The sequence below is a fragment of the Gymnoscopelus braueri genome (genome assembly GCF_963280865.1).
Source record: "Gymnoscopelus braueri genome assembly, chromosome: 2".
In the NCBI taxonomy this organism is placed as follows: Eukaryota; Metazoa; Chordata; class Actinopteri; order Myctophiformes; family Myctophidae; genus Gymnoscopelus; species Gymnoscopelus braueri.
The window spans coordinates 60,159,648-60,180,846 of record NC_137604.1 but is presented as its reverse complement, the minus strand read 5'-3'; the positions used below and the strand labels follow the sequence as shown (position 1 = coordinate 60,180,846).

Here is a 21,199-nt window from a genome sequence, read left to right as displayed (position 1 = left end):
CGCCCCCGGGCGGGGAGCCGGCCGGTCGTCCTCCATTCGCGGGGGCCACCCTAGACAGCTAAACGGGTCAGTGACATGCACACGCTCTCAGTAAGTTCGAAGTGCATGAGGTTTCCGGACGGCGACAGGAAGGTTCTGTTTGAACCTGACTTGACGTTCGTTCCCCAGGACGGGGTGGTGACCCAGGCCCAAGTCGAGCTGGTAGCTTTCCATCCGCCTCCTTTCGCTTCAGCGAAGGATAGACGGTTGCACTGTCTCTGTCCGATGAGAACTTTAAAGTTCTACTGTACTGTCAGCGGACGGCCGATTGTCAACTCAGTTTTTGTCTCCTTTGGCCGAGGTGGTCAGAGGAAGGCAGGTTGCTCAGGCGGCGTTTTTCTAGATGGACCTTGGATGCCATTAAGCTGGCCTACGCTAGCGGTGGCGTCCCAGTTCCAGAGGGACTGAAGGCACGCTCTACTAGAGGCGTGGCGACATCCTGGGCCCTCTCCAGTGGAGTTTCGGTTCAGGCGATATGCGCGGCTGCAAAATGGGCGTCTCCATCGACTTTTGCGGTTTTGTACAGCCTGGTCGTGGCGGCGTCATAAGTGGCGCACGCCGTCCTGGGTGTAGCGGTTGTCTCTAGTTAGAGGGGGGATTGAACAGGCCTGGAGCCTTGTTCTTTTTCCTGACTTCCTTCTCCTAGGTCCCCTCGGGACTGCCAGTGGGCTGGGTCCTGGGGGAGGAGGCCCTGTTCCCTCGTTTTACTTATGGGGCAGTCTCGTGTCTGTTTCATTAGTTGAATGAGGCAGACTTGGTCTGTCAGGGTCTACTTTTTCTGTGAGGCCGGAGGTCATGCCCGTGGGGGCGGGGCCTCGTGGGCTGGTGGGCGTGCGGGTTTGTGAGGGTTGTTCTGTCTTCAAAAAAAGGAAAAAGCCAAAATGTGTATATTCTTATGTTTTGAATTATTCTGGTGTTCTTGTATTGTAATCTTTCTGAGTGCATTCTTATGACAAGCTTTATTGAATACATGCTCTTTACATTGACGTTCTAACTACAGTGAGGGATTAGTGATTGCCATCTATTGACAGAGTTTGGTACTGCACTAGAGACGTTTGTATACGTTCCACTTCCTGTTTATCCTCCATAACTTTCTAAGCTACATGAATACAAGCTGTGTGTGCAATTCCAGTTGCCTTTCCACGCCTAAACCTTGGAGTATATTTATCTGTGAGTATCAGAGTGTCAACAGTGCCAATAAGGACAAATGTGAATTATTTAGTGGATGATATTTGTTGATATTGAGTTAACTTGACTTAAGAGAATTCTTGTTTTCCATGTTGCCTCATCACCAAGCTTCTATAGTTCAATATTATCCCTATGTCACCAAACGTATCATATATGATACACACATTACACTGATTTTTTAATAAATCAGTTTAATGAATACTTGGACCAAGAACCTGTTGTATCATATCTGACACATCCCCACTTCCCCCTGGACCATACCATTTGCACTGCAGGTAGTTACAGAGCCTCAGGTGGTCTGACCCAAAATGGCTGCCATCAACTAAACAGGAGAGGTTGATGCACTACTAACAAACAATTATTTTTTAAGCAGTTCGGGTACGTTTTCCTAGTATATCTTTACTAATATTTTGAAATAAGTGTTGGATAACTTGAATGCACTTGTGAGCTCTCAAAATTTAGCATTTGAGTTTGTTTTTTATGATGTCAAAAGTGTTTGTATCATATTTGATACTACAGGTCTATAGTCCTTTACGATTTGTATCATATTTGTATCATATAGGCAGCGCAGACTTTTTTCTGGCTCTTCCTGAACACACCTGTGGATTATACCAGGGACAATGACTTGGACTTTAGCCCCCCCTCGGACACACCTGTGGACTACACCAGGTACAAATGACTTTTTGTTGCACTCTCTCATGGAGCTACTTGCGGATTATACTAGGGTCAGTCCACTCTAGGTGGACACGCACTGACCTTTTGCACCTTAATCCCGTGAATAACGCACTGACTTTTTTTTTTGGGTCTCTTTTTTTTTTTATTGTGCTCCTTTTCCTCTAAGCACCTTAACGTCCATTGTCTATCATGCACAGTATAAGTATAACATGCACAGTATACAATACATTGCTGCTATGCTCAGGCACCTTAGTTTAGTTTAGTTTAGTTTAGTTGTTTTTTTTAGTTTTTATTATCTCAGGTAATTTGTAAATATGTAGATAACTTGTCTGGCCTTCTGTTGCTCTCTTGTTTTGATCTCCTTCCCACTTACCCCCCAACCTCTTCTTCTCCCCCCCCCTCTTCTTTCTATGGAAACTAACGTTGCGATGGGAACGATGTACAAAAAAGAATTTCACCCACTTTTTTACCTTGTAAACCTGTGATGTGACAATAAAACTGATTCTGATTCTGATTCTGATATTTGATACTACAGGTCTAAAATAAATGTTTTTGTTTTTTTTTGTAATGTTAAAACCGACTTGATTTTTTTTTTTTGTTTCAAAATTGTATCCCACGATTTTGTAACCCTATTTTTCACACCCAGTGCCAATCTCTATGTAATCCTGGGCACTACACTCCCTCTGCCAACCTAGGGAGGCCAGGGCCGAGCTCATGCCTCCTTCAATGCATGAGAGCTAACTGACCTTCTTATCACCTGACAGGGGAGAGTTTCCCTGGTTGGACGTAGCGCGTGGAAGGAACACGTTATTCCAACCAGTTCCTTTCCCCTCCATCAGGCGCCCCGGCTGGCCAGGGGGAGGCAGTATAACCGACTTGAAATACCCCTTTTAATACCCCTTGTATCAAATATGATACAACAAATAAATGATACAAAGGAATGTTAAAAAAAATAAAACAAAATCAAAAATGTTTTAAGACCCAATAAAGTGTCCCTTTTAAACATTTTGGAATTTTCTGACCTTTCCTTCATAGTTCAGGTTCTAGAGGGTTATACATGCTTATATTCTTGCAATGATAATTGATGGTGAATTTTCTTGTTCCTGAATACATACAAATAAGATGTTGTTGTAGATCAGTATTGGGCTTATATACATTTTACATGCCTGGTGAGCTGTAAAAATCTAAAAGGTTAAAAACACACCAATGGTTAAAACACTTAAAATGGTTAAAAAGCAACTTGTAACTAAAGCTATATTTCATTGTTACAATGTTAAAGTGTATGCAACTTGTAACTAAAGCCATATTTCATTGTTACAATGTTAAAGTGTAAAAAATGTCATGCCTTATGCTGTTTGGTAAAATGCATTTTTTCTGTCTATATTTTCAGTTTTACAAAATTATGAAGAACCTCCCAGTAAAGATCATATTCTGAGGAAAATATGGAATGGAACTTCATTTTGTTATCTGTCTGTCTAAGCCTTGCTAAGAACGCAATTGCCAGGGCAGAACAAGGGTTGTATGGCTTATAGCCCCAGGGGGGTTTATGAATCCCATAGTGAGTATGTTACGGAGAATTGAAGACAAACTCGAGGTTACGAAGGTAACCCTGGTTTGTTTAAATTCGGAGTAACATACTCACCTAACACCCCTTTCTGTGCGCATCTGCGTGCAGAGAGCTGTTGTTAAAGAGGAGGAGCCACAGTCACGTGAGGGTTTTATACCCCTAGGACTTACGTCTGCGAGACATACCCTTCACAGCCAATGAGATGGCCCGGGAGTTTATTGTATGTAGCTCTGTGCATCGCCGGGGGGCGCTGATATCCCATAGTGAGTATGTTACTCCGAATTTAAACAAACCGGGGTTACCTTTGTAACCTCGAGTTTTGATGGCTGTTGCTTGGAATAGTCTGGGTTCTAATTTGGCGGCAGGTGAATTGGCATGAAGCGGGCTTGATGCAGATGAGCAAATTGACCATTTCTGGAGGGAAAAGTGGTGTGTTTATACATTTTGAAATGATGAAAAGTATTAACAAACGCTTGTGACTAAATAATAACTCCTTAGGATCCATTGAATCAGTGGTTATATTTTACCATTTCCTGAAAAGTAACTGTTTTGGACATACAAGGTATCCACCTGACAGTGATGAAGGATATATTCAGGCTAATCCAACCCACCTATAACCACCTTGCCGCTGGTACCATTCCACAGTCCAGAAAATACCAATATGCCTGTCACCACACTCCAGCTGCCATGCCACCGACTGCGCTTCACACCAGTTCACAAGTTTCCTCGAAATAGTCATTGTCAAATAAAGATTTACTATCAGAACAAAGTTGTATATTAAAGGGGAATTTTGGACTAAAGTTTTCTTACCTTTTCTATGACGTTATGATATCTTAGGATGAATGGTACAGTAGAACATTTTCATAACTCCACCCCTGAGCCGCCACAGCTTAAAAGGTGCGCGGATAGGCCTTAGGTTAGATCACATATTTTAATAGCTTTTTTTTCCTTTTTTTTTGGTGAGATCTGACGTTCATAGTGACAGAACACTGCCCCCCCCCAAAAAAAAAAAAAAAAAAAAACAGAAGTCTCGCTAGACGAGATTGAAATCTCGAGATTTCAATCTCGTCTAGCGAGACTTCTGTTTTTTTTTTTTTTTTTTTTTTTGGTTGCATAGTGTTCTGTCACTATGAACGTCAGATCTCAACAAAAAAATAATTTAAAAAAGCTATTAAAATATGTGATCTAACCTAAGGCCTATCCGCGCACCTTTTAAGCTGTGGCGGCTCAGGGGTGGAGTTATGAATTTTTTCTACTGTACCATTCATCCTAAGATATCATAACGTCATAGAAAAGGTAAGAAAACTTTAGTCCAAAATTCTCCTTTAAGCTCATCAGTTGTTGATTCTTCTTCTTGCAGATATGGTGCTGGTTAAACAGAGAAACGACCTGGCCAAAGAGTTAGAGCAGTTAAACACCAGACATTCCAACCTGACTGAAGAGAAAGACCAGTTGCAGATGAGTTTTAAGCAGTTACAGATCAGTCAAAGCAACCTGACTGTAGTAAACGGCCAGTTGCAGATCAGATTTGAGCAGTTAGAGATCAGTCATAGCAATCTGACTGAGGAGAAAGACCAGTTGCAGATCAGTTTTGAGCAGTTACAGATCAGATATAAGAATGTTACTGATGAACGCGATGCCCTGAAGAGGAAGTTGTGTGGTAAGTGGAACATCACTGTTTTTCTACATTGTTATATCATTGTGTGTCATTAATCTGAGCCACACGCACACGCGCACACACACACACATCATAAAGAAATTATACACGACTACAAATCACACTGCAAGTTACCAGTTACATTTTATCATAAAGAATTTGTAAATATGTCAAAGTGCTATAAAAACTAAATAAAATGTATACACACACGCGCGCGCGCACACACACACACACACACACACACACACACACACACACACACACACACACACACACACACACACACACACACACACACACACACACACACACACTAACATGATTTTATTGTTGTTAGAACCCCATGGCTTTACATTTGCTGGTGGTCTGTGTTACAACATCTCTACTGAGACGAAAGACTGGGACCAGAGCAGGCAAGACTGTAAAGACAAGCAATCAGACCTGATGGTCATAAAGAGCAAAGAAAAACAGGTATGAAGAATGTGTGTGTGTGTGTGTGTGTGTGTGTGTGTGTGTGTGTGTGTGTGTGTGTGTGTGTGTGTGTGTGTGTCCAAATTAGTTTCTTAAAACGGTGAACATTGTCACACACGAGAGTCAAATTATACACGACTACAAATCACACTGCAAGTTACCAGTTACATTTTATCATAAAGAATTTGTAAATATGTCAAAGTGCTATAAAAAGAAAATAAAATGTATACACGCACGCGCACACACACACACACACACACACACACACACACACACACACACACACACACACACACACACACACACACACACACACACACACACACATACAGTATATATGTTTTTATTTTTAGATTAAAGAGCAGACTGGACAGAAATTAATTACTTCACATAAACTAAACATTTTATCAATGGTTAATTATTAACTCTCACATGTATTACTCCCATATGTATTACTTCTTCTGGCATAATATGTGATTTAAAGCTATAATGTAAGGAACATCACAGCCGTATTATGCTCGGCTAGCAGGGCTTTTGGACTTGGTCTTGTTTCTTGTATAATCTTAGCTTTTTGTACTGTATATGGTCAGGTATGTCAATAAAAACATAAATCAATCAAAAACAATCAAGTACACATGTGTATTGTGGTCCCTTTGACTGTGTTTGGCATTTGACCCATATCCATAACTTCTAGGAACAGCATGCAGGCAGCCACTGAGAAGTGACCAACTCCAGCTCTATGACCAGTGCCTTGATGTCCCTAACAATTACTGTACTCACATGTACAGTAGTACCAGTAGTCAACTTTTTTACTTTAATAAAAGTATCAATACTGCAATGTAGAAATACTCTGTTATATGAAAGAGGGAACAAATGTTTCAGTTAAATCTACATGTGTTTTCATTGGAGCACCGAGCCAAGCCGGCTGCATCGCTGGCAGGAATGGAAGCCTGGTCTCTGAAGAGTACTGTACCTCAGTATCTGACATTATGGTGCAATTTGGAGGTCAAACGGTCAAGGATCCTGAGGTCATCCTTATTAGCAGTGGTGGGAAAAGTACTACAATTTCTTACTAAGTAAAAGTATCAATACTGCAATGTGGAGTAAAAGTCCAGAATAAAAAAATACTTGAGTAAAAGTACGAAAGTATTGGTATGAAAATGTACTTAAATGTATATTTCAAATGGCCGAAATGTATATGTATATAATGTATAGGGGTGAAGTGGGTAATGTATCTTCTGTAATAATAATCCAAATCTAACAAAGTAACTAAAGTTTTCAAATAATTGTAATGGAGTTAAAGTACAATATTTGTATCAGAGATGTAGTGGAGAAGTAAAAGTATTGAAAATTGGAAATACTCCAATGTGGGTATTCGATGTGGGTATTCATTAAAGTAAGCATGCCTCAAAATTGTACTTAAAGGTCCTCACTAATGCTCATGATAAAACGCTAACATTTTCTTCTACTCAGTCTGTGTCTCAGAGGAGGGCTGTGGACAGTTCAGAAACCCGTCTACCAGTGACATCATCGATGGGGAATCCAAGCTAATAGAAACAGCAGGCTTTGTATTTCTGGAAAGTTGCAATGCAATAATGGAAGCCATTGTTCCCCAGTTAATAAAAAAAAAAAAAGTGAAATCTTGTTGGGAAAAAAAATCCTGCCTAACGATGATGTCACTGGTAGACAGGTTTCTGGACTATCCACAGTCCTCCTATGAGACACAGACAAAGTAGAAAACAATGGTACCATTTTATCATGATGATATGTGAGGACCAATTATAAAAGAAGATAGGTTGAAAATCGGTGAAGTCGTCCTTTAAGTACAGTACTTGAGTAAATGTACTTAGTTACTTTACACCACTGATTGTGACTGACATCTACTCCATTACCTCGAACCTCCTTAAAACAGTAAAGGATAGAGAGAGCGTCACACATTTACCAATATGACAGGTTGATGGGAAGTGATAGGCGCAACGACTTCACAATTCTCATTCATCGTTAATCTTCCTCTTTTGTGACTTCTGTTTAAAAAAAAAAGCTGCACGACGGCTTAGTTGTAAAATGAGCTACGGTAGAAGGTCTGAGGATGTGTATGCTGTGCCAGACCTGACCAAGAAGAAGGTCAGACATGGCCAAGGAGAGAGGGAGGTGGAGATGGAGGAGAGAGGAGAGAATGAGGTGGACAGGGGGGAATGGGAAGAGAGGGTAGTCGACATCTACGGGACGGCAGAAGACTTCAAAGGCCACGACCCTGACTCTGACCCTGACCCTGACCCTGACCCTGGGACACAGCAGGATGCTGTGCAAACCAACACAGCACAAGAGCAGCACGGAGGTAAACAATACAATGTTATAATAGTTAACTAACACATGGCTGTTATAAAAGGGTGTAGTGGTCTCTGAAGAAGTGGCTATAATAGTCTAATTTTGCCAAATGAATGGGTGAAATTCAGGGCACGGGTGTTGGGGGTGGGCATGGTCGTGTGACCACGATAGGCATGGCCTCCAGTAGGCCTACGTTACTGTACGCAGTGGTGGAAAAAGTACTCACATGTTTTACTTAAGTAAAAGTATCAATACTGCAATGTAGAAATACTCGTTACAACGGGTAAAAGTCTGTTATTCAAAATGTACTTGAGTAAAAGTACAAAAGTATTGCTTTGGTTTGTCTGACCTTCAGTTCAACCCAATAGACACTCACTGTAGGCATGATATTATGATTTATTTTCATTATTTGGCTAAAGGAGAGCCACTAGCATTGGTTCTCAACATGTGGGCCACATGATTTGGGGAGGTTCCACAATAATGCTCGGTTCCACAATATTTATCTGTGGAACTGTGTCAAACTAAATTGAATGCCTCAACTCCTACACTCCAAGTGCTTTTCAAATATGATTATTTTGGTTGGTCACAGCCTGAAAGGCTGAATTCAGTACAAAATAATCCAGAATTCAAAGTACAAAAGTATTGGTATCAAAATGTACTTACAAGTATATATATAAATAGCAGATCTACAAGCTCACAATGTGTTGCATCATGACGCATTGTGAGCTTGTAGATCTCCTTTTTTTTAAAAAAAACATTCCGAACTGTATATGGGGTGAAGTGGGTAATGTATCTTTTGTAATAATAATAAAAATCTACAAGCTAGTAACTAAAGTTTTCAAATAATTGTAGTGGAGTAAAAGTTCAATATTTGAATCCAAGATGAAGTAAAAGTATTGCAAATTGGAAATACTCTATTAAAGTAAGCATGCCTCAAAATTGTACTTAAAGAAATGGTAAATGGTGCATTTATATAGCGCTTTACATAGATTGTGCACTTGAGTAAATGTACTTGGTTACTTTACACCACTGATTGTGACTGACTTCTACTCCATTACCTCGAACCTCCTTAAAACAGTAAAGGATAGAGAGAGCGTCACGCTATTTACCAATATGAGAGGTTGATGAGAAGTGATAGGCTCAACCACTTCACAATTCTCATTTATCGTTAATCTTCCTCTTTTGTGACCTCTGTTTTCCAAAAAAAGCTGCACGACGGCTTAGTTGTAAAATGAGCTACAGTAGAATGTCTGAGGACGTGTACGCTGTGCCAAACCAGACCAAGAAGAAGGTCAGACATGGCCAAGGAGAGAGGGAGTTGGAGATGGAGGAGAGAGGAGAGAATGAGGAGGACCAGGGAGAATGGGAAGAGAGGCTAGTCGACATCTACGGGACGGCAGAAGACTTCAAAGGCCACGACCCTGACTCTGGGACCAACACTGCACAAGAGAAGCATGGAGGTAAACAATACAAATTTACAATGGTCAACTAATAAATTAGACATAAATGTATATGGCTGTTATAAAAAGGTGTAGTGCTGTCTGGTTATAGTCTAATTTTGCCAAATTAATGGGTGAAATTCAGGGCACAGTTGTTGGGGGTGGGCATGGCCACATGTGACCACGGTAGGCATGGCCTCCAATAGGCCTTAAAGGACGACTTCACCGCTTTTCAACCTATCTTCATATAATTGGTCCTCACTAATACTCATGATAAAATGGTACAATTTTTTTCTACTCGGTCTGTGTCTCAGAGGAGGGCTGTGGACAGTTCAGAGTCCCGTCTACCAGTGACATCATCAACGGGGAATCCAAGCTAATAGAAACTGCAGGCTTTCTATTCCTGGAAAGTTGCAATGCAATAAAAGAAGCCATTGTTCTCGTGTTAATAAAAATCTAAATAAAAAATGTGAAATCTTGTTGGGAAAAAAAATCATGCCTAACGATGATGTCACTGGTAGACGGTTTCTGGACTGTCCACAGTCCTCCTATGAGACACTGGCCGAGTAGAAAATAATTGTACCATTTTATCATGAGTATTAGTGAGGACCAATTATATGAAGATAGGTTGAAAAGCGGTGAAGTCGTCCTTTAACTTAAAGAGGTGGTGCCATGGTTTTGCACTTTTTCTGTTTTTCATGTGTCTATGAGGTTGATAGAACTTCATTAAGCCCCCTGGTGGTGTTTTTATGGTGTTTTATGTCTTCTCTGACTATTTTGAGTTTCTTCCTGGAGGCTGAAACCTTGAGGGTCAAACGTGCCAATAGAAAAACAGCACTTTAATGACACAGTAAAATTATACCCTCCCCCTCATTGTCATAACACAACAGGTGTGGGCATGAGGAGGAGGAGGGACTAGGACAGGTGGGTGGTGCTAAGGTGGTGGAGGAGGTGCTAAGGTGAGAACCAGGTATACTTAATGAACTGGAGGCGTGTCCACATAAAACATAATTTTAACACTTTCTGTACACTTTTTTTTTTTAAATCTTCCTCCTAGTATAACCATAATACCTGATGATTATGTTTTAGGGGGGGGGGAAATCACTGAAAATCACGGCACCCCGTCTTTAAGTAAAAGTATCAATACTGCAATGTAGAAATACTATGTTACAAGTAAAAGTCCAGAATTCAAAGTACAAAAGTATTGGTATCAAAATGTACTTAAAAGTATATATATAAATAGCAGATCTACAAGCTCACAATGTGTTGCATCGCGACGCATTGTGAGCTTGTAGATCTGCTTTTTTCAAATGGCCGAAATGTATATGGGGTGAAGTGGGTAATGTATCTTTTGTAATAATAATAAAAATCTACAAGCTAGTAACTAAAGTTTTCAAATAATTGTAGTGGAGTAAAAGTTCAATATTTGAATCCAAGATGAAGTAAAAGTATTGAAAATTGGAAATACTCTATTAAAGTAAGCATGCCTCAAAATTGTACTTAAAGAAATGGTAAATGGTCCATTTATATAGTGCTTTTATCCAAAGCGCTTTACATAGATTGTGCACTTGAGTAAATGTACTTAGTTACTTTACACCACTGATTGTGACTGACATCTACTCCATTACCTCGAACCTCCTTAAAACAGTAAAGGATAGAGAGAGCGTCACGCTATTTACCAATATGAGAGGTTGATGGGAAGTGATAGGCTCAACCACTTCATAATTCTCATTTATCGCTAATCTTTCTCTTTTGTGACCTCTGTTTTCCAAAAAAAGCTGCACGACGGCTTAGTTGTAAAATGAGCTACAGTAGAATGTCTGAGGACGTGTACGCTGTGCCAGACCTGACCAAGAAGAAGGTCAGACATGGCCAAGGAGAGAGGGAGGTGGAGATGGAGGAGAGAGGAGAGAATGAGGAGGACAGGGGAGAATGGGAAGAGAGGCTAGTCGACATCTACGGGACGGCAGAAGACTTCAAAGGCCACGACCCTGACCCTGGGACCAACACTGCACAAGAGAAGCATGGAGGTAAACAATACAAATTTACAATGGTCAACTAATAAATTAGACATAAATGTATATGGTTGTTATAAAAAGGTGTAGTGCTGTCTGGCTATAGTCTAATTTTGCCAAATGAATGGGTGAAATTCAGGGCACGGGAGTTGGCGGTAGGCATGGCCTCCAATAGGCCTTAACTTAAAGAGGTGGTGCCATGGTTTTGCACTTTTTCTGTTTTTCATGTGTCTATGAGGTTGATAGAACTTCATTAAGCCCCCTGGTGGTGTTTTTATGGTGTTTTATGTCTTCTCTGACTATTTTGAGTTTCTTCCTGGAGGCTGAAACCTTGAGGGTCAAACGTGCCAATAGAAAAACAGCACTTTAATGACACAGTAAAATTATACCCTCCCCCTCATTGTCATAACACAACAGGTGTGGGCATGAGGAGGAGGAGGGACTAGGACAGGTGGGTGGTGCTAAGGTGGTGGAGGAGGTGCTAAGGTGAGAACCAGGTATACTTAATGAACTGGAGGCGTGTCCACATAAAACATAATTTTAACACTTTCTGTACACTTTTTTTTTTTTAATCTTCCTCCTAGTATAACCATAATACCTGATGATTATGTTTTAGGGGGGGGGGAAATCACTGAAAATCACGGCACCCCGTCTTTAAGTAAAAGTATCAATACTGCAATGTAGAAATACTATGTTACAAGTAAAAGTCCAGAATTCAAAGTACAAAAGTATTGGTATCAAAATGTACTTAAAAGTATATATATAAATAGCAGATCTACAAGCTCACAATGTGTTGCATCGCGACGCATTGTGAGCTTGTAGATCTGCTTTTTTCAAATGGCCGAAATGTATATGGGGTGAAGTGGGTAATGTATCTTTTGTAATAATAATAAAAATCTACAAGCTAGTAACTAAAGTTTTCAAATAATTGTAGTGGAGTAAAAGTTCAATATTTGAATCCAAGATGAAGTAAAAGTATTGAAAATTGGAAATACTCTATTAAAGTAAGCATGCCTCAAAATTGTACTTAAAGAAATGGTAAATGGTCCATTTATATAGTGCTTTTATCCAAAGCGCTTTACATAGATTGTGCACTTGAGTAAATGTACTTAGTTACTTTACACCACTGATTGTGACTGACATCTACTCCATTACCTCGAACCTCCTTAAAACAGTAAAGGATAGAGAGAGCGTCACGCTATTTACCAATATGAGAGGTTGATGGGAAGTGATAGGCTCAACCACTTCATAATTCTCATTTATCGCTAATCTTTCTCTTTTGTGACCTCTGTTTTCCAAAAAAAGCTGCACGACGGCTTAGTTGTAAAATGAGCTACAGTAGAATGTCTGAGGACGTGTACGCTGTGCCAGACCTGACCAAGAAGAAGGTCAGACATGGCCAAGGAGAGAGGGAGGTGGAGATGGAGGAGAGAGGAGAGAATGAGGAGGACAGGGGAGAATGGGAAGAGAGGCTAGTCGACATCTACGGGACGGCAGAAGACTTCAAAGGCCACGACCCTGACCCTGGGACCAACACTGCACAAGAGAAGCATGGAGGTAAACAATACAAATTTACAATGGTCAACTAATAAATTAGACATAAATGTATATGGTTGTTATAAAAAGGTGTAGTGCTGTCTGGCTATAGTCTAATTTTGCCAAATGAATGGGTGAAATTCAGGGCACGGGAGTTGGCGGTAGGCATGGCCTCCAATAGGCCTTAACTTAAAGAGGTGGTGCCATGGTTTTGCACTTTTTCTGTTTTTCATGTGTCTATGAGGTTGATAGAACTTCATTAAGCCCCCTGGTGGTGTTTTTATGGTGTTTTATGTCTTCTCTGACTATTTTGAGTTTCTTCCTGGAGGCTGAAACCTTGAGGGTCAAACGTGCCAATAGAAAAACAGCACTTTAATGACACAGTAAAATTATACCCTCCCCCTCATTGTCATAACACAACAGGTGTGGGCATGAGGAGGAGGAGGGACTAGGACAGGTGGGTGGTGCTAAGGTGGTGGAGGAGGTGCTAAGGTGAGAACCAGGTATACTTAATGAACTGGAGGCGTGTCCACATAAAACATAATTTTAACACTTTCTGTACACTTTTTTTTTTTTAATCTTCCTCCTAGTATAACCATAATACCTGATGATTATGTTTTAGGGGGGGGGGAAATCACTGAAAATCACGGCACCCCGTCTTTAAGTAAAAGTATCAATACTGCAATGTAGAAATACTATGTTACAAGTAAAAGTCCAGAATTCAAAGTACAAAAGTATTGGTATCAAAATGTACTTAAAAGTATATATATAAATAGCAGATCTACAAGCTCACAATGTGTTGCATCGCGACGCATTGTGAGCTTGTAGATCTGCTTTTTTCAAATGGCCGAAATGTATATGGGGTGAAGTGGGTAATGTATCTTTTGTAATAATAATAAAAATCTACAAGCTAGTAACTAAAGTTTTCAAATAATTGTAGTGGAGTAAAAGTTCAATATTTGAATCCAAGATGAAGTAAAAGTATTGAAAATTGGAAATACTCTATTAAAGTAAGCATGCCTCAAAATTGTACTTAAAGAAATGGTAAATGGTCCATTTATATAGTGCTTTTATCCAAAGCGCTTTACATAGATTGTGCACTTGAGTAAATGTACTTAGTTACTTTACACCACTGATTGTGACTGACATCTACTCCATTACCTCGAACCTCCTTAAAACAGTAAAGGATAGAGAGAGCGTCACGCTATTTACCAATATGAGAGGTTGATGGGAAGTGATAGGCTCAACCACTTCATAATTCTCATTTATCGCTAATCTTTCTCTTTTGTGACCTCTGTTTTCCAAAAAAAGCTGCACGACGGCTTAGTTGTAAAATGAGCTACAGTAGAATGTCTGAGGACGTGTACGCTGTGCCAGACCTGACCAAGAAGAAGGTCAGACATGGCCAAGGAGAGAGGGAGGTGGAGATGGAGGAGAGAGGAGAGAATGAGGAGGACAGGGGAGAATGGGAAGAGAGGCTAGTCGACATCTACGGGACGGCAGAAGACTTCAAAGGCCACGACCCTGACCCTGGGACCAACACTGCACAAGAGAAGCATGGAGGTAAACAATACAAATTTACAATGGTCAACTAATAAATTAGACATAAATGTATATGGTTGTTATAAAAAGGTGTAGTGCTGTCTGGCTATAGTCTAATTTTGCCAAATGAATGGGTGAAATTCAGGGCACGGGAGTTGGCGGTAGGCATGGCCTCCAATAGGCCTTAACTTAAAGAGGTGGTGCCATGGTTTTGCACTTTTTCTGTTTTTCATGTGTCTATGAGGTTGATAGAACTTCATTAAGCCCCCTGGTGGTGTTTTTATGGTGTTTTATGTCTTCTCTGACTATTTTGAGTTTCTTCCTGGAGGCTGAAACCTTGAGGGTCAAACGTGCCAATAGAAAAACAGCACTTTAATGACACAGTAAAATTATACCCTCCCCCTCATTATCATAACACAACAGGTGTGGGCATGAGGAGGAGGAGGGACTAGGACAGGTGGGTGGTGCTAAGGTGGTGGAGGAGGTGCTAAGGTGAGAACCAGGTATACTTAATGAACTGGAGGCGTGTCCACATAAAAACATAATTTTAACACTTTCTGTACACTTTTTTTAAACAATCTTCCTCCTAGTATAACCATAATACTTGATGATTTTGTTTTAGGGGGGGGGGGGATCACTGAAAATCACGGCACCCCGTCTTTAAGTAAAAATATCAATACTGCAATTTAGAAATACTCCGTTACAGGTAAAGTCCGGAATTAAATGTACTTGAGTAAAAGTACAAAAGTATTGGTATCAAAATGTACTTAAAGTACCAAAAGTTAAAGTAGCCTACTCATACAGTATGCAGAATGTCCCATTTCACAAGTTTTCAAATGTTTTGAAAATAGCAGATCTATGAACTTGAACTTGTAGATCGGCTATTTTAAAATGGACGAAACATATATAGTGCTGAAGTGGTTAATGTATATTTTGTAATAATAATAATAATAATAATAATAATAAAAAAATATACAAACTAGTAAGGTTTTCAAATAATTGTAGCAGAGTAATAGTACAATATTTGCCCCTCAGATGTAGTGGAGTAGAAGTAAAAGTACTGAAATTTGGAAATACTCTAGTAAAGTAAAAAATACCTCAAAATTGTACTCAAGTACAGTACTTGAGTAAATTGACTTAGTTACTTTACACCACTGAATTTAGCCAAATAAATTCAAGGTGGTCTTTGGCCCAGTGTGAAAATCCTCAGATATAGACATACTGGCAGCTGTCAGTTTCTTTCTTTTCTTTTTTTGTAGGCAAAATTATACGTTATTTTCCACGTGAGCAGATCAGAATGGGTGAAATTCAGGGCACGGGGGTTGTTGGGGGTGGGCATGGTCACGTGACCTCGGTATACAGTAGGTATGGCCTCCAGTAGGCCTACATTACGTTTGGTGTAAAACTTTTGAAAGCCAAAACAAAATCTTCATTCATCTGTCATTATAGGATAAATCACATTGACTTTGTGTTGTATGTAACAGGGTGTGAAATATTATTACATATAATTCATTTATTAGTGCGGTGCCTATGACATATGTCTATCAGGCTCTCTCTGGCTTCCTGCAGCTACAACTTCCCCTGTCCGTTGCAACGACCATTGTGACAGCGACTTCTGCTTATCTTTATCTATGCTAGAAACGACAAATGGTGTAACTTTGTGGATATTGCAGCATGTGGTTACGCAGTTGCTGCAAGTTACCTTTAGACATCAGCTTGGGGGCTGGTCAACATGGTCAAGCTTACCCAGTGGCGTAAAGTAACTAAGTACATTTACTCAAGTACTGTACTTAAGTGCAATTTTGAGGTATTTATTCCTTAACTGGAGTAATTCCAATGTTCTGTATTTTTACTTCTATCCCACTACATCTCAGAGACAAATATTGTACTTTTACTCCACTACAATTCCTTGAAAACGTTAGTTACATTGTAGGTTTTGATTATTACAAAACATTTCCCACTTCAGCCCTATACACATTTCGGCCATTTGAAAATAGCCGATCTACAAGCTCACAATGCGTCTTTATGCGACGCATTGTGAGCTTGTAGATCTGCTATTTCCAAAGGATTTATATACATTTGAAAACTTGTGAAATGGGACATTCTGTATAATGAGTACTTTATACTTTTCGTACTTTAAGTGCATTTTGGTACCAATACTTTTTATTTTTACTCAAGTAAAAAAAAAATTCCGTACTTTTACTTGTAAGGGCGCGCTCCCACCGCACTTTTATTTTACCCCTGGGGCGGAATCTGCCAATGCTTTGTCAATGCAAATGCGTGGATTCATGGTCTTGCCAAGAGCGGATCTTTCCGCCTGTCGCACAGACCTTGCGTTTATCCGCTCTACACGACTTGTCCATTTGAAGCATATAACTGCTGGAGGCAGGAGCTGCTTTTCCCCCTCTGTCCAATCGGGTGAGTCGAAGGCGGACCGCCCCTAGACTCAGGAAGCAACATGGTGCTCAAGGCAGAAGGCAGTGCGGGCTACGGGGAGGGTCCTGAAAGTGAGTGACAGGTGCGTCACTCCTGTTTTTTAGAATCCGCTGGCTGCAGAAAACTGTGGCCACGCACAACCTGCGTTTAACAGCAGCCAACCATGTTTTGGTGGGAGCGCGCCCTAACAGAGTATTTCTACATTGCAGTATTGATACTTTTACTTAAGTAAAACATTTGAGTACTTTTTCCACCACTGTGGTATGCACAGTGGTGGAAAAATAACAAAAAAGTAAAAAAAAAAAGAAGAATACATTCAATATTTTGTTGCAATCTCACTGTCTTAACTCACACTGCACAGTAATTGCAAAATTCTAGCCGTCTTTCACACTTTCAGTGTGTACTTCTTTCTTTAAAGTTTCATTAATCTGGAATTGACAAGGAATCCATGCTCCATTGCTTCACCACTTAAAGGGATAGTTCATCCCCAAAATGTCATTTTTTTCTATTGATTAGTCACCCCATGGAGACTTGGATTCATGGATATTTTTTAGTTTCATTCCTAAGCCAATAATTTGATGACTGGCAGCGGTTCCGGTAGGAGACACAAAGAGTCTCCTTTGTGTCTCCTACCGGAACCGCTGCCTACCGGTCCGCTGGTCATCAAATTATTGGCTTAGGAATGCGACAAAAACTCCATGGGGTGACTAACTACAGTACTTCATTCTTGATTGTACACTGTGTTGATCGGAGTTGCCCAGGGATCTATACTAGGGCCCCTCCTTTTTCCACCTCTACACCAAATCTCTTCACCGAAAATAGCTGATTGTGAGCTTGTAGATCTGCTATTTTTGGTGTCTGTTTCCCCGAGAATAGCGACACTGGGGTTCAAGTGTTACTTTAAGTACATTTTGATACCATTACTTTTGTACTTTTACTCAAGTAAATTTGTAATTCCGGACCTTTACTTCTAACAGAGTATTTCCAGAATGTGAGTACTTTTTCCACCACTGGTCATATGTCATAACGCACCATAACATGTTAAAATGTGTCACTTATTATAAATATCTTTATCGTGTTGTTCAGGCCCTGACGAGTCAAAGAAGAATCGCTCCAGAGTGGCTGCAGTGTGTCTGGGAACAATAATCACCCTGGTTCTCATCATAATGGCTGCTGTCATTGGTGTGGTCATACAGTGTGAGTTTATCATTCTATTAACACTGTCATTATATGTTAGAACAGTGGGGGTCGGGACCCCGAAATTATTTGTTTACTCAACAGTAAACAAACCAACATACAGTATACGTGTATACAGGGTATCTGCACATTTATAAAGTTACAATTGAATGACTTTTAAGACCTTGTTTTAGGCTATTTTCACAATATTTATCTGTCGAACTAAATGCTTTCAATTCCAAGTGCTTGTCAGGGTGGGGGGGGGGGGGGTCACCTGTTGCGGCTTGAAATGTTTGGGAACCCTTTTGTTAGAAATAGAAATAGTGTTGATGGCTGTTACTTTGGGGGCAGGTGAAATGGCATGAAGCGGGCTTGATGCATAACAGCAAATTGACAATCTTTGGAGGGAAAAGTGGTGTGTTTTTCACCTCATGCATGTGTTGGTCGTGCAAATGTGTGGGAGGAGAGGTGTAGTTGAGGGCGTGTCATTTGCAGTTCAGCAGCGCACAGCAAAGGACTGTTCAGTAGCGCACAGCAAAGGACTGTGACATTTCTCATGGAGCACGGACACAACCAGATAGATTTTAAATAACGACGAGTCTTCCGTGAGGATCTAAGCTGCCACGCAAATTGCTGTGCCTCATGCCAGTTCATAAGTTACCCCAAAATGGGGCCTTCTGTCTCATTGTCTCATCTCAATCTGAAAAAAGTTGTAAATGTAAAGCTCATCAGTTTGTTGATTCTTCTTCTTGCAGATATGGTGCTGTTTAATGAGAAGAAAGACCTGACTATAGAGAAAGACCAGTTGCAGATCAGTTTTGACCAGTTGGAGATCAGTTTTGAGCAGTTAGAGATCAGACATAACAACGTGACTGAAGAGAGAGACCAGTTCAAGATCAGTTTTGAGCAGTTAGAGATCAGAAATAGCAACGTGACTGAAGAGAGAGACCAGTTGCAGATCAGTTTTGAGCAGTTAGAGATCAGACACAGCAACGTGACTGAAGAGAGAGACCAGTTGAAGATCAGTTTTGAGCAGTTAGAGATCAGACACAGCAATGTGACTGAAGAGAGAGACCAGTTGAAAATCAGTTTTGAGCAGTTAGAGATCAGACACAACAACGTGACTGAAGAGAGAGACCAGTTCAAGATCAGTTTTGAGCAGTTAGAGATCAGTCATAGCAACCTGACTATAGACAACGGCCAGTTGCAGATCAGACTTGAGCAGTTACAGATCAGATATAAGAATGTTACTGATGAACGCAATGCCCTGAAGAGGAAGTTGTGTGGTAAGTGGAACATCTCTGTTTTTTCTACATTGTTATATCATTGTTTGTCATTAATCTGAGCCACACACACACACACACACACACACACACACACACACACACACACACACACACACACACACACACACACACACACACACACACACACACACACACACACACCAAATAAATTGACTCAACTAACATGATTTTATTGTTGTTAGAACCCCATGGCTTTACATTTGCTGGTGGTCTGTGTTACAACATCTCTACTGAGAAGAAAACCTGGGACCAGAGCAGACGAGACTGTAAAGACAAGCAATCAGACCTGATGGTCATAAAGAGCAAAGAAAAACAGGTATAAAGATTGTGTGTGTGTGTGTGTGTGTGTGTGTGTGTGTGTGTGTGTGTGTGTGTGTGTGTGTGTGTGTGTGTGTGTGTGTGTGCGTGCGTGCGTGCGTGCGTGCGTGCGTGCGTGCGTGCGTGCGTGCGTGCGTGCGTGCGTGCGTGCGTGCGTGCGTGCGTGTGTGTGTGTGCGGCACTTATTCCATTCCACTTCATGAAGAAACAAATCTATTGTACAGTTTGTGCTTCAATAACCAGAAGATTTTCTCTGCAGGACTTTGTTGTCGGTTTAAAGCAGAAAGTGTGGCTGGGTCTGACTGACATAGACCTGGGGCCTGTTCCTCAAAAGGTGAATTAACAAAGCCTGGCCTTAAGCCAAATCAAGGCTTGACAAAGTCGGGTCCGAAAAGCCTCGTTTGTTCCGTTCCTCAGACGCCAAGCCAGGCTGAAAAGGAGCAACTTTGTCGAGCTAGACCTTGTCAAGCCAGGCTGTGTCCAGCCAGGATAATGAAGCCAGGCTAAATGGGCGGCGATTCGCCGACGACGTATTTCTATAAAAGACCATGAACTCGAGCGCAGATTCCTTGAACTTGACCAATCATGGCAGCGGGGAACAAAACTCGCGCAGCGTTTTTCTCTGTGGCCGAACAACAGCAGCTCATGCAAGCAAATGAGGAAGTGAAACATGTTATCAACAGAAAAGGAAACACGGCCGTTATTAATAAATCCAGGGAGAAAGCGTGGCAAAGTATTTCTAGCACACACAGAGTGTGTGTGTGTGTGTGTGTGTGTGTGTGTGTGTGTGTGTGTGTGTGTGTGTGTGTGTGTGTGTGTGTTTGCAACGGACGGGCAACAGGACGGACGGGACGGGACGGGACGGGACGGGACGGGACGGTACGGGGACGGGACGGGGACGGGACGGGACGGGACGGGACGGGGACGGGACGGGGGGACGGCGGTGTACTGCGACGGGGTCCGCAACGGGACGCACGGGACGGACGGGACGGGACGGGACGGGACGGGGCGGGGGAGGGGAGGGGTTGACCGACGGGATGAGCGGGGGACGGGACGAGACACGCAATAACCCCACATTTGCAAGACCACTTTGGTAGAGGTTTGGGTTGTGTAGTTACCTTGCCATCATGATGTAACTCCAAAGGTGGACAAGAAATAAAAAACAAAACAATTTCTCCATTGACTAGAAATTGATAATTTAAAATATGCTCCTTATTGACTTACACAGAGGCTCCTTTAAACCCATAACTAATAATGTATATATATATTTAAATATATATATATATTATATATATATTATATATATATATATATATATATATATATATATATATATATATATATATATATTTATATATATATGTGTGTGTATATGTATGTGTTAGACATTTTTTATAATATTTAAAAGAAATGGTAATATATTATCAAACATCTAACAACAATATGAACTATAGTGTTAACAGAGTGACAATGACATATCACATGAGTCATTGTGAAACAATTAT

At 40.8% G+C, this 21,199-nt stretch overlaps 1 protein-coding gene across 1 annotated transcript in view; it reads left to right on the top strand.

The window, feature by feature from the left end:
• Window positions 1-21,199, top strand: part of LOC308073302 (uncharacterized protein) — a gene marked incomplete at its 5' end in the record, with an annotated part of 39,825 nt that overhangs the window by 4,874 nt on the left and 13,752 nt on the right. The window contains 10 exons of the mRNA XM_080412179.1: window positions 3,578-3,611; window positions 4,830-5,129; window positions 7,639-7,935; window positions 9,134-9,385; window positions 11,143-11,394; window positions 12,685-12,936; window positions 14,227-14,478; window positions 17,980-18,090; window positions 18,825-19,355; window positions 19,559-19,692. Coding sequence (XP_080268305.1) covers window positions 3,578-3,611; window positions 4,830-5,129; window positions 7,639-7,935; window positions 9,134-9,385; window positions 11,143-11,394; window positions 12,685-12,936; window positions 14,227-14,478; window positions 17,980-18,090; window positions 18,825-19,355; window positions 19,559-19,692 — 2,415 coding nt within the window. The remainder of the gene's footprint in view (window positions 1-3,577; window positions 3,612-4,829; window positions 5,130-7,638; window positions 7,936-9,133; window positions 9,386-11,142; window positions 11,395-12,684; window positions 12,937-14,226; window positions 14,479-17,979; window positions 18,091-18,824; window positions 19,356-19,558; window positions 19,693-21,199) is intronic.